A 13,096-nucleotide genomic window follows, 5' to 3' on the forward strand; every position below is an offset into this window, starting at 1 on the left:
TATGGTGCTGGAGGAGACTCTTGAGAGTCCCATGGACTGCAAGAAGATCAAACCTATCCATTCTGAAGGAAATCAGCCCTAAGCGCTCACTGGAAGGACAGATCCTGAAGCTGAGGCTCCAATACTTTGGCCACCTCATGAGAAGAGAAGAATCCTTGGAAAAGACCCTGATGTTGGGAAAGATGGAGGGCACTAGGAGAAGGGGACGTCAGAGGACAAGATGGTTGGACAGTGTTCTCGAAGCTACGAACATGAGTTTGACCAAACTGCAGGAGGCAGTGGAAGACAGGAGTGCCTGGCGTGCTATGGTCCATGGGGTCACGAAGAGTCGGACACGACTAAACGACTAAACAACAACAACAATTAGTTTTACATGAATTTATACATAATAACTTTAACCATTTCAAATCATAAAAATAAAAAGGTTCTTTCGAACCTTCAGATTTCCTCCCCTCCCTCCATGGGTTCCATTTTAATAGAAAATATTTTCTTTATCTTTATCTTTTACCATTAGCCATCTGTTATACAATCGTACCGGTAGTTACCAAAGTTCTTTTCACATTACAAGTGTTTCTGCCCACTTGAAGGAGGCGCTTCATTCCTCCTAGTCTGGAAGTGTCTTCACCTTCCTAATGGCTTTCCTGTTGGTTTAATGACTTGGCCATTATTACGGTAGCTTTGTTCCTCCAAGGACCCAGGCTCATCTAGCTATGCTAGGCTGCTCTGGCTCATCAGCTGAATCCAGCCATGTTTGGCACAGTTTGGTGTCCAAACTTTTTTCAAAAAGGGCCGGATTTGATGAAGTGGAGGGCCGTGAGGTTAAACCTAACCGCCCAGGGGTCCTTTACCTTTTACCTTACATTTAAAGGGCAGTAAAAGCATTTGACTCCCTCCCCTCAAATCCTAGGAAATGTCACTTTCCCCAAACAGAGCTACAATTCCCAGTGCCCATAACAAACTATAGTCTCCAGCGTACTTTGGGGGAAGCCATGTGCCACACATGGATGTTGGTATGCTTTGACTTCTTTGTGCTAATTATTTTTAAATGTTTTTAAATGCCCAGTGAATGTTGGTTTTAAATTTTGTTTAGACTGAATTGCCTTTGGCTAGGCATGTTTAGGGATGCGGGTGGTGCCGTGGGTTAAACCACAGAGCCTAGGGCTTGCCAATCAGAAGGTCGGCAGTTCGAATCCCCGTGACGGGGTGAGCTCCCGTTGTTCGGTCCCTGCCAACCTAGCAGTTCGAAAGCATGTCAAAGTGCAAGTAGATAAATAGGTACCGCTCCGGCAGGAAGGCATTTCCATGTGCTGCTCTGGTTTGCGGCTTAGTCATGCTGGCCACATGACCTGGAAGCTGTACGCCGGCTTCCTCGGCCAGTAAAGCGAGATGAGCGCCGCAACCCGAGTCCGTGACTGGACCTAATGGTCAGGGGTCCCTTTACCCTTTAGGCATGTTTATTTCCCGTGCAGAACATTGGACAGTGGGAGCAGGATTTTTGGTTTTTGACTGGCCAGATTAAGACTAGTTGAAGCCTTGTAGCTGTAGTTACAGGTAGGTAGCCATGTTGGTCTGACGTAGTCGAAACAAAATAAAAAAATTCCTTCCAGTAGCACCTTAGAGACCAACTAAGTTTGTTATTGGTATGAGCTTTTGTGTGCATGCACACTTCTTCAGATAAGTGCCCCCAACCGCCTTGGTTGTATCCAATGCCGGTTCTACTCAAGAGTAGACCTATTGAAATTGATGCACATGACTGATAACTGCTTCCCTGTTTTACCCAGTCTCTTATTTCCTTCCCCTGAACTGAATTTTAATTGTAAGCTCCTTGGGGGAAGAGATCTGTAAAGCAATAGACACACCTTCAACTCTGTGGATTCAAGTTGGGTTGCCAAGCAGATATACCGGGAACTGTGAAATTTTCTGAACTTACTGTTCTTGCCACTTGGGCCAATACTAAAATTAGTACGCTAATTTAATGTTACTCCTCTGCACGCAAACCCACAATTGTAAGAACTGTTAGCTATCCTGATGTTGTTAGTCTCAGCATCTGGTACTGTTGACTCATGTTTGTAGCAGAAATGGTGTTGGCAGAAAATATAAAAGGGGATGAGCAAGCTGTTTCTAGAAAGCATTAACTTCACTGACACCAATATTTTTTATTGCTGACCTATTCCCGATTCCGGCTGGTGACCTGAGCCGAAATTGACATGGACTGCTGCTAGGTTCTGTCCATCTATTGAAAACCAACGGGACCAAGATAATTGTACACCTTAGTCCTGGCATGCCCAGTTGGCTCTTAGCAAGATGGGAAAGAGCTTAGCTCTGGCCAAGGACAACGGTCCACAGGTGGGCTTTTTTTCTTCTTCTTACAGCTATGGGTGATCGGCATTTATGAGCCATGACTTTCTCTGGCTGGGATGGGGGATTTGTGGCCCTACGGGTGCACCAGTGAAACTCCCATAATCCTTAAGCGTTTCTTAATGGATAGGGAGTCTTTTCCTTCACCTCTTCCCATTTTGCTGAGGGTGCTCATCTTTTCTGGTGGGCGCTGCTTGATCTTTTGTGAATGAACCACTGAACTGCAGGTGGCAGCTACCCATGGAACCACCCGATCTTCACCCACGTGGACTGGCCATTGGATCATGAAGGAGCATCAATGGGCTGCCTCACTTCCAGTTGAGCTTCTGGTATGTCCCTGTGGCCTTTGGCTATTCTTTCGTCCTGCCTTGCTCCTCAGTCCCAACTAATGGCTTGCCCCAATGGCTCTTGGTTCCTGCCTTGAACCAGACGGCTGTCTGCCATGCCCCCCGCCCTCTCCCAATCCTAGCAGTGTTCCAGTAAACTAGATTTATAAAACATCAAGACAAACATACTCAGGACTGCTGCACATAGCCGCAGAACTTTAATGAGGGGGTTGGGGGAAAATAAAGAAAGATGGACTTTGTATACACAGCCAATATATTTTGGATCCAGGTAAAACCGTTTCCGATCTCTCACCAGCCTTGGAACATGGAGGCTCAATGTAGCGACGATGGCTTATGTACCATTAAAGCTGTGCACACGCAGAGGGTCCACCATAATGGCCAATGTTTGGTTCCCCTTTCCCTCTTTTGTTCTCCCTCTCCTATCCAGAAACCGGCATGGAATTTGCTTCACCTTCAAGTGATTCTAATTCCCAGTTGAAGAAGCTTTGCAACGCAGTGTGCACATTCTGGCAACCAGCATGGCCTTACGGTGTCATCTCTGCACATGCATTTTGCTGCATAGGAATAGGGACTGATTGTGCCCTTCGATTATTAAAAAATATTTTTTAAAAAACATCCACGTATCTTTCTTTTGGCTTGCTGCAAATTAATTCAAAAAAGATTCACACGCAAACATCTTTTGATTAAAAAGCCACAAGTTTACACCATTGATTCATATACAAGTGAGATAATCAACACTAATTGTGGTCAGCACTTTTTAAATATAAAACTATGAACAATATAAGCCACCTACATGCAGCCTTTTCATTTCTTTTTATTTAAAATAAAAGTACAAAAGACGACATGAGAGAAATCTGCAGTTCTAAGTACATACAGTGGTACCTCGGTTTACGAACTTAATCCATTCTGGAAGTCCGTTCTTAATCCAAAACCGTTCTTAAACCAAGGCGCGCTTTCCCTAATGAGGCCTCCTGCCGCCGGTGCCCCTCCACCGTTTGGATTCCGTTCTTAGACCGAGGTAAAGTTCTCAAACCAAGACACTATTTCCGGTTTTGCAGAGTTCGTAGAATCATAGAATCGTAGAGTTGGAAGAGACCACAAGGGCCATCCAGTCCAACCCCCTGCCGAGCAGGAAACACCATCAAAGCATTCTTGACATATGCCTGTCAAGCCTCTGCTAAAAGACCTCCAAAGAAGGAGACTCCACCACACTCCTTGGTAGCAAATTCGTAAACAGGGCTGTTCTTAAACCGAGGTACCACAGTATTTATCAATCTGTCTATCTGTCTATCTATCTGTCTATCTATCTGTCTATCTATCTGTCTATCTATCTGTCTGTCTATCTATCTATCTATCTATCTATCTATCTATCTATCTATCTATCTATCTATCTATCTATCTATCTATCTGTATTTGTTAACTGGACGGGTTGCTAAAATACTAAAGTATAACAAGTATTTTATATATATTTATATAAAATCAAACCTTTCTTTTCACTACAATATCGAAGTACGGAAATAGATTTCTTTGCATGCAAAGCACCAGCTGAAAAATGGGTTCTCTCCATCACGCTAAAAGCTATTCTCTACAGCATTCGTCGTTAGCTAAAAAAATCACATTATTTCAATGCGAACATGACATATCATCTTGAAAACTCGTCTTCAGAGGACATTCTGGCATGGAGGCCATCAGCCGATCGATCACACATTGTGCAAAAGTATACAGTATGTTGCTTACAGTTCAAAAATATATAGAAAAAAGTACTTTCCTGTACAAAACCGGGTTAACACCTGCCCCTACCCCCGCTTTCCAACCCATCCCAAATATTGAAATTGCTAGAGGATCTACTTCTTCAGTTGTGAAATCTGATACCTTCACTGTGTGAAGTCCTCAGAATGGCAATAGCAGCATGAGAAGAAGAGCCTGTTGAGGAGGTTCATTTTGGTTGAGGTGCAAAAAAAGCCCTTGGGCCTCTTCAAAAGGGAGGAGGCCCATTGACAAATCGCAGCATCAGGTGGAAAGACCGGGCAAAGTTGTTGCGGTGTGCACAGCTGTAATCTTCCTCCGAGAAAGGGGGCAGGGTGGCCAAAAGCAGCAGGAGAAGGAAGAGCAACTGAAGAGGGAACGCCATTCGCAGTACGCGGGACAGGAAGCCACGGGTCTTGGGAGCAGCTGGGCTGGCGCTATCCTCGTCATCCCCTCTGCAAATATGGAAGAGAATTTATACATGAAGCTGCATTGAGCTAAGTCTGACTTCGTCCAGCCCAGGGTCTCCCAAACTTGGACTACACCTCCCATCACCCATGAACACTGGCCCTGCTAGCTATGCATGATGGGAGTTGTAGTCCAACAACAGCCAGAGACCCAAGTTTGGGAAACGCTGCTCTAGGTGTCAAGATCAGCAGCTGCTCTGGGCGGCTTCCAACATATATAAAAACACAAGCCATTGAAAGCCTTCCCTATATTCTCTACTCAGACTGGCAGCAGCTTTCTGCAGAGCCCTCCGTTCTGTCCCCTCCACCCTGAGAGAAATTTGATGTTGTGCTATTCCAATCGTTCCGTCATTGCAAACATTTCACCTTGGCAGATGGAATGATTCCATGTTCTCTTCTCTCCGTGTGTCGTTCTGGGGGTTCTCCTGATGCCCCACATGCCTTTTTTGGGGGGAGGGGGGAATCTGTTGCACGAGTGGAAGTCGTTGTGCAGTGTTTCTGCTGATGGGCCTCAGCTGAATGCCAGCCACTGTTTTGCACCTAGCTGCATCTGGCAGACCTCTGGGTTCTAGCAGATCTCACAAGCCAAATGTTTACCTGCCTCTGAGTTAGCATTGCACAAATTATGGGCATCCAAGTGCTGGTTGTGTGGATGCAATTAATGCACCTGTTTTTGTTTTTAAAGAGAAGCCATAGGGAAGGCAAAGACTCGGGGACTTGGGGCTGCGGAGATTAACTCCCTGCTGCAGTGTGGGCAAAAATATCCCATTCAAAGGTGTTTGCATTTCCAGGAAAGTTGGCGGTAGTGGCTCCCTATGAAATGGATACGGCACCTTTGATGAACCGTTTTTGTGTGTCTCTGCTCAGACTTTGGCAAAGAGGGAAAAGTGCTAAACTCCCCTTTTCTCCTTTCCATGGCCTTGATCCTGCTCAGATTTCCCTGCGGCTGCTATTTACATAACAAACAGTGTGTGTGTGTTAATTAACATGTGATTATGAGCACACCTAGCTTGGCCCTACGACTGCCTTCAAAATGCAATCTTCATTTTTAAATTAAAGCAAAACATTTCCCAAAACTTCTTACCTAATATCAGCGCCGCTCTCAGTCTCCGAGGTATTCCTTCCACCAGCCTGCTTAAAATGGAGATATTACGGTGTTATTTAGTCATACTTCCCTCAAGCGCAAAGAAGCAAATCCTGTGTGACGCAGTTACAGAGCTCAAAACGCTTCTGTGCTGTGGGAACGTCACAAGAAACATAGGTATGACGAGTGGACGCTACTCCATTAGGATGAATGGGGTAGCACCCCACTAAATACAGTCGTCTCTCAGACACCCCCCCCTCCAGCTGCCTACTTAACAAGCAGTCTGGGGGGGGGGTGGTACTGCCTGTTAGCTTCCTCCTCCTTAGGGTTAGCGCCCCTCTTGTAGAACTCAGCCTGGAAAAGGTTGGGGACAAAACCAGACAGGACTGCAGACAGGAGCTGTGCCCCAATGCTCATTTGGCAGTCTGTTCATGGCTAATGCTATCAAAACCTTCATGTCAGCATTGCAGGGCCATATGCCTTTGCATCCCCCCCAATAGTTAGGGTGACGAGGGCGGATTCAGTCCCATAACTACGCCTGAACCCCCATTGGAATGGGTTGAGGCACCTTGGCTTTCGAACAGCTTAGTTCTCGAACGTTTTGGCTCCCGAACGACGCACAAACCCAGAAGTGATTATTCCGGTTTGTGAACTATTTTTGGAAGCTGAACGTCCGACGGGGCATCCACAGCTTCCGATTGGCTACAGAAGCTTCCTGCAGCCAACTGGAAGCGGCGCTTTGGTTTCCGAACGTTTTGGAAGTCAAACAGACTTCCGGAATGGATTCCGTTTGACTTCCAAGTTACGACTGTATTGGCATGCGACAAGGGAAGAGCTTGTAGCCTGGCCTTAAAGAAGCATTCCAAACCAGGCTTCCACAACCTAGTGTCCTCTTGACCTATTGGACTACAACTCCCATCACTCCCAGCTGGCATGGTCAGGGAGGAGGGGAACTGCAGCCCAAAATGTTCTGGAGAGCATCAGGTTGGGGAAGTTACTGAACAGAAAACATGTATCCTTTAACATGGCCACGAATTACAGTTGAGTTGCTGGACTGTCCTGACCAAACCAGGCGAGTCAACTGTTCATGTTAACTTGCAATAAAGCATTTCCGGACGGAAACAAGGTGAAGAGAAGGTAACAGACTGGAGAAAAACCAGAGGTTTGGAAAAGAATTGCCAAGCAGCTTGCCTTGTTTTTATATGTGCAAGGTTTCTCTGGTTGCTGAGGACAGCCTCCCAAATCCAGTTCGTCCACATCCTGCAGAAATGCACGTGTGTCCTAGAAGGAGGAAAATGAAAGATAATTTTAAGAAAAACTTTCTCCCCCCAGGAGTTATGCACCACCCTTGGGAGATACAGAATTGCGCCACCCTGGATTCAAGGACGTGCACCCCAGCCTCACCGGCTTTCCATGAGAGACCTTTAAATCACTTGAGACTCTTTCCAGAAGCTGCTTCAGTTTCTTCCCAATAACGTGAACCTTCTCGTGAGCTTCAACATACTCTCCTCCACCAGATTTGACGAGCAAGTGAGTGGAAATCTCCTGCAGAGTATTGACTTGCGGCTGCCTTTCCAGAAGCTCTTTCTCCAGTTGCTTTGACAGGGAAATGGAAGGAAATATTGACGCATGTATGACTCTGCCCTACGTAGAATCAAGCTGAACACTTGATCTGTCCAGCCCAGAGCTCTGCTACTGAATTTTTGGGCAACAGCTAATATGTAAGTTTGTTTCCAGGCCCAATTCAAGGGGCTCACATCTGTGCCTAAAGCCCCAAAAGAACATAGGCCCCCAAATATCTGAAAGATTGCCTCCCTCCCTCAAGACGCTCTAGGATGTTAAGAGGGTCAACACTCTCAGAAGTTTGATCACGGGGACCCCAGGAGAGGGCATTCTCTATGCCAGCCCTTAAGTTATAGAATCACACAATCACAGAGTTCCCTCCACACATGTGCATTTGACACCCTCACTACGCAGTTTCTTTAGCATGCTGGAAACATATGAGTGACAAGATATTTTAGGACCCAACCTATTCTCTTCTTGCCTGTTGTCATGTTTTAAATTGATTCTAGTATTGTCTCCACCCCCAACGTTCTGCCCGGACAACAATGAGGTCCAGCTCCGAGGTCCTTCTGCCAGTTCCCTCCCTGCGAGAAGTGAGGTTACAGGGAACCAGGTACAGGGTCTTCTCGGTAGTGGCGCCCGCCCTGTGGAATGCCTTCCCATCAGATGTCAAGGAAATAAACAACTATCTGAAGACATCTGAAGGCAGCCCTGTTTAGGGAAGTTTTTAATGTTTGATGTTTTATTGTGCTTTTAATTCAATTGGGAGCCACCCAGAGTGGCTGGGGAAACCCAGCCAGATGGGCGGGTTATGTATGTATGTATGTATGTATGTATGTATGTATGTATGTATGTATAAATAATAATAATTGCTGCCCCAGGATCTTATGTTGAAGGGTGAGTAATAAATAATAATAATAATAATAATAATAATAATAATAATAATAATAATAATAATAATTTATTTATACCCCGCCCATCTGGCTGGGTTTCCCCAGCCACTCTGGGCGGCTTCCAACAGAAAGATAAAACACAATAATCTATTAAACATTAAAAGCCTCCCTGAACATGGCTGCCTTCAGATGTCTTCTAAAAGTCTGGTAGTTGTTTTCCTCTTTGACATCTGGTGGGAGGGCGTTCCACAGGGCAGGCGCCACCACCAAGAAGGCCCTCTGCCTAGTTCCCTGCAACTTGGCTTCTCGCAACGAGGGAACCGCCAGAAGGCCCTTGGTGCTGGACCTCAGTGTCCGGGCAGAATGATGGAGGTGGAGACGCTCCTTCAGGTATACTGGACCGAGGCCATTTAGGGCTTTAAAGGTCAGCACCAACACTTTGAATTGTGCTCGGAAACGTACAACGACTATCACTAATGATGACAAGATAGGGCACAGGGAGGATCTGAAAAGCAGATTATTGCCATCCCACCATCAAACCAAATGCAGCGAAGTAACGTTGTACCTAATGGGAGCAAGTCAACCGGTGGGTCAATCATTTCTGTATGGATGCACCGAAAAGTTTTTTTTAATAAAAAAAACCCACCTACCATTAATTCTCTTCGGCTCTCCTGAATTGCGTGAGGATCAGCATTCAGATCCTTGATCTGTGCTTGATGCCTCCGAACCTCTGCGACAGCCAACCACAGCAGCAGGTTATGGTTTTGCTTATGGAAATCCTGCAGAGGAAAAGCATCCATTATTAGGAGAGGAAGGCAGGGGCAGCCTGGTCAGAGCACATCTGCTGGCAAAGGACGGTTTCAGGCTGTCACTATTTTGCAAGTGGGATTCGACTGCATGCCAGCAATTTCAGGTTACGTACTTTGAGAGGATTCGATGATCTTGTGGGACAACAATCTTTTGTGATAAGGAAAGGAAATGGACCAGAAAGCATAGGATAAGGATGGCTTGATAGCGTTGTGTCAAACCAGAATGAATGCTCCACAGCCCAGGTCTACCTCTTTGGAAACTTTGCACAAACAAATCAGGCTGAATGCTCAATGAGAAGGGACACAAATAATACAGGGCCTTTCCAACTTGGGTTGAAAGGTAGTAATAATATGTAGCACTTACATTGCACTTTCTTGAATGCTCAGTTCCCCCTGCATACAGTCTCTCATTAAAGCTTAAAGGCAGTTCTATATTGACTAACCATAGGTGGAGGGCTGAAGTGGACAGATAGTGGCTTGGCTAAGGTCATGTGTTCATGGCAGAAGAATATTTCCTGGTTTGCAATTTAGACTATTAGCCACAATGCTTCACGAGCTGTTCCAGGCAAAAGAGCTCAGAACTGCAGGAGGCAGGCTTGCCTCCTTCAGCTATGTGCCAAAAGGAAAACCACAAAACTCGAAGGTCTTGCCTCACTGACGTAAGAATGCTGTGCAACTATGGAGTGTTCTGCAAATGGCATTTTAAAGCAGTTTCTTAAATCTGCCCAGGTTGGCTTAAGGACATAAGAAAAGCCTGCTGGATCAGGCCAGCGTCTAGCCCAGCTTCCTGTTCTCACAGTGGCCAAGCAAATACACATAGGAAGCCAAACAGAAACCGAGAGCAACGGCAATCTCCCTGCCTCTGATTCCCAGAAACTGGTACTCAGAGATGTACAGCCTCACAGCAGCGGCAGCAGAACAGGGACACCAGGATTAGTAGCCATGGATGAAGTACTTTCTATTGCCCATGTGGAATCTTCTAATGTTCGTTTTCATTGGTTATCCCAGAGTTCCGGTGTTTTGAGAGATGGAGGGAAACATCCTCCCTATCCACTTCTTATAAATAAGAAAGCAATGGGCTGCACTGACCTGGCAGCCCACCAGGGCTTCCTGCAAACTCTTCCTCCACTCTCCCATCATATGAATGGCCTCCTCCCAGCGCATATTGACTTGCCGAAGCCTGTTCTGAAGCTCTTTGGATCCAGCGCTGTCCCCTTGCCTGAAGTCCTTGCTGGTCAGGTTGGCAGAAAGCACAAGTGCCTTGTAGTTATCAAAGGCTTTGAGCATATCCTGGTGGGAAAGAAGCAGGTTAGGATTTGCATGCCTACTTGACTGCTTTCGATCTACAAAACTGGCACTGTGGCAAGTGCCACATAATACTTGTAAGAAATGGATCTTTTTACACTTTGGAACTCCCTGCCTGTTGACAAAATGTTTTTGTTTAGGCAAGCCGATCCAGACATGTGAAAACGCTGACTTTTTTTTTCACCTGCTCTTTAGCTAAATTGTTGATTGCAATTATTTTGGAAGGCATGTTTTTAACTGTTGCCTACTAACAATTTCATAGCTTTGTTCTTTTTTTGTAAACCTCTTTCAGGGTCCGTTCCCCCCCCCCCCCGCCTTCTGACAAGTGTTTCAGCCGGGGTGGAATAGAAATAAATACAAATATTAAAAAAATTACAAAACAAACAAACAAGGCTGCTCAAAACCTTCACTTGGGGGATAATCCTATGAAGGCTCTATGAGTGCATTCCAACAATTAGTTCATGACCACAAGTCCATGACTGATGTGAATTACAAGCTGCTGAACTTTTTAACTAAGAAGTATGGTAGTGGCTGACTGTGCTGTGTTTTAAACTGTGCAGTTGTTTATATCCATACAGTGGTACCTTGACATCCGAAGGCTTCGACTTCCGAAGAATTCGACTTCCGAAGTCAAAGCCTCCGGAAGTGTTTTAGCCGCACGTGCGTTCTGCGCATGCGCAGAAGTGTGAAATCGCGCTTTGCGCATGCGCCGTAAAGGCGCTTCAACATCTGAAAACCTCGACTTACAAAGACGACTGCGGAACAGATCGTCTTCGTAAGTCGAGGTACCACTGTATATCTCATGTTTGGGATTTTTTTGGGGTGTGTGTGTGTTCCATTGAGACTCAGCTGTAAGAAGGCAACAAATAAATTGAATTAAGAGTAGAAGTAGCAGTGATCATGATGATGGGCCGAGGCTAGCATGCCTGGTCCCACTTATTTTAGTTAAGAACATCTGCATCGAACTAGAATCAAGCAAACTTCAAGGTCTATCACCAGCCATTAGTCACAGGAGCCAAATGGAAGAAGCTCTAGGTCAGGGGTGTCAAACTCAAATTCATCAGGGGCCGCATCAGCAGTTTGGTCACCCTCAAAGGGCCGGTTGTATCTGTAGGACTATGTGTCCACTCTTTATTATCATAAATTATTGTCACTGCATTCAATTATTACTGTTTTTTGTAATAATGTAAGTAATAACTAGCTCTGAAAGCAGAAACATAGTCAGAATAATGGCAAGTAGATATTCAAATGTACAATTATTGTACAATTTATTGAAAAATGATTTTTGGTAACTGCACTGGGTGGTGGAGGCTCGCTAGGGTTTCATGCAGGACCTTTGCAGAGCTACTAGTACCTGGAGATGCTGGGGTCCTTCTGCATGCAGGACAGATGTTCTGCCAGTGAGCCACCACCCTTCACCAAAGGGACTGGCTGAGGTTGACTCACTGGAGCTGCTCTCCTGGTTCCAGGGTTTAAGGGCCAGAAGTATAAAGCAGCATCCTATGTTTCTGAGGAGAGGGAGAGGGAGGGGAGGGGAGGAGAGGGAGGGAGGGAGGGAGGGAGGGAGGAAGGAAGGAAGGAAGGAAGGAAGGAAGAAAAGAGGGAGTGGGAGGGAGAGAGGAAGGAAGGAAAGAGGGGAGAGAAAGAAGAGTAGGAAATAAGGAAGGGAATAAAGAAAAGAAAAAGAAAGAGGGAGAGAAGACGGAAAGGGAGAAAGAAGGAAGGAAGTAGAGGGAAAGAAAGAATAAGAATGAGGGAGAGGAAGAAAGATGGGAAGGACGGAAGGAAGGAAGGAAGGAAGGAAGGAAGAAAGAAAGAAAGAAAGAAAAGAGGGAGCAGGAGGGAGAGAGGAAGGAAAGAGGTGAGAGAAAGAAGAGTAGGAAAGAAGGAATAAAGAAGGAAAGAAAAAGAAAGAGGGAGAGAAGACAGAGATAAAGAAGGAAGGAAGGAGAGGGAAAGAAAGAATAAGAACGAGAGAGAGGAAGAAAGAAAGGGAAGGGGGGGTCGCCGCCTTGATTCAGCGCCAGAAAAGAGCGTGAAGGGACCCAGGGGCAAAAAGCATTTCCCGTGCAACGTGAGGCAGCGGGTGTCCGTTTTAGGAGAAGTCCGTAAAGCCTCAGAGTTGCACGTTCGTGAGGCTGAGCCGCTGCTGAGCTCACGTTCATGAGGCTGAGCCGCGGCAGGAGGAGGAGGCGGCGGCGGCTTGCCGGGTCGGTGCCCGGCGGAGAGTCCCGAGCCTCTGGGATGCAGCAGTGCTCTGTAGCACTTTGAATCCTCCTCCTCCTCCACACGGTGCTGCTGGGTGCTTTGTCTGTGCTTCAGCAGCAGCAGCAGCAGCAGCAGCCATTTCCAGGCGCCGAGCCGTGGCAGGAGGAGGAGGATTCAAAGTGCTACAGAGCACTGCTGCGTCGCAGAGGCTCGGGACTCTCCGTGCGGCGCTGCCGGGCGCTGACCCGGTGAGCTGCCTCCTCCTTCTCCTGATGTGGCTCGGGGCGCTCCATGCAGTGCTGCTCTGGCCGCCTTT

General features: G+C 46.4%; 1 protein-coding gene across 11 annotated transcripts in view; it reads right to left on the reverse strand.

The window, feature by feature from the left end:
• Nucleotides 1-2,870: 2,870 nt before the first annotated feature.
• Nucleotides 2,871-13,096, reverse strand: part of SYNE2 (spectrin repeat containing nuclear envelope protein 2) — a 233,603-nt gene continuing 223,377 nt past the window's right edge. For 8 of the 11 annotated variants that reach the window (XM_088673909.1, XM_088673903.1, XM_088673923.1 and 5 more), the window contains 6 exons: nucleotides 10,357-10,557; nucleotides 9,109-9,237; nucleotides 7,407-7,598; nucleotides 7,194-7,283; nucleotides 6,003-6,052; nucleotides 2,871-4,906 (listed from right to left, as the gene is read on the reverse strand). In XM_088673909.1, the coding sequence (XP_088530035.1) occupies nucleotides 4,681-4,906; nucleotides 6,003-6,052; nucleotides 7,194-7,283; nucleotides 7,407-7,598; nucleotides 9,109-9,237; nucleotides 10,357-10,557 (888 nt within the window). In that variant the 3' untranslated portion in view covers nucleotides 2,871-4,680. The remainder of the gene's footprint in view (nucleotides 4,907-6,002; nucleotides 6,053-7,193; nucleotides 7,284-7,406; nucleotides 7,599-9,108; nucleotides 9,238-10,356; nucleotides 10,558-13,096) is intronic. The other 3 variants (XM_088673899.1, XM_088673920.1, XM_088673895.1) reach the window with 1 other exon arrangement.

Source organism: Zootoca vivipara, chromosome 1 (assembly GCF_965207765.1).
Source record: "Zootoca vivipara chromosome 1, rZooViv2.hap1.1, whole genome shotgun sequence".
NCBI classification, from domain to species: Eukaryota; Metazoa; Chordata; class Lepidosauria; order Squamata; family Lacertidae; genus Zootoca; species Zootoca vivipara.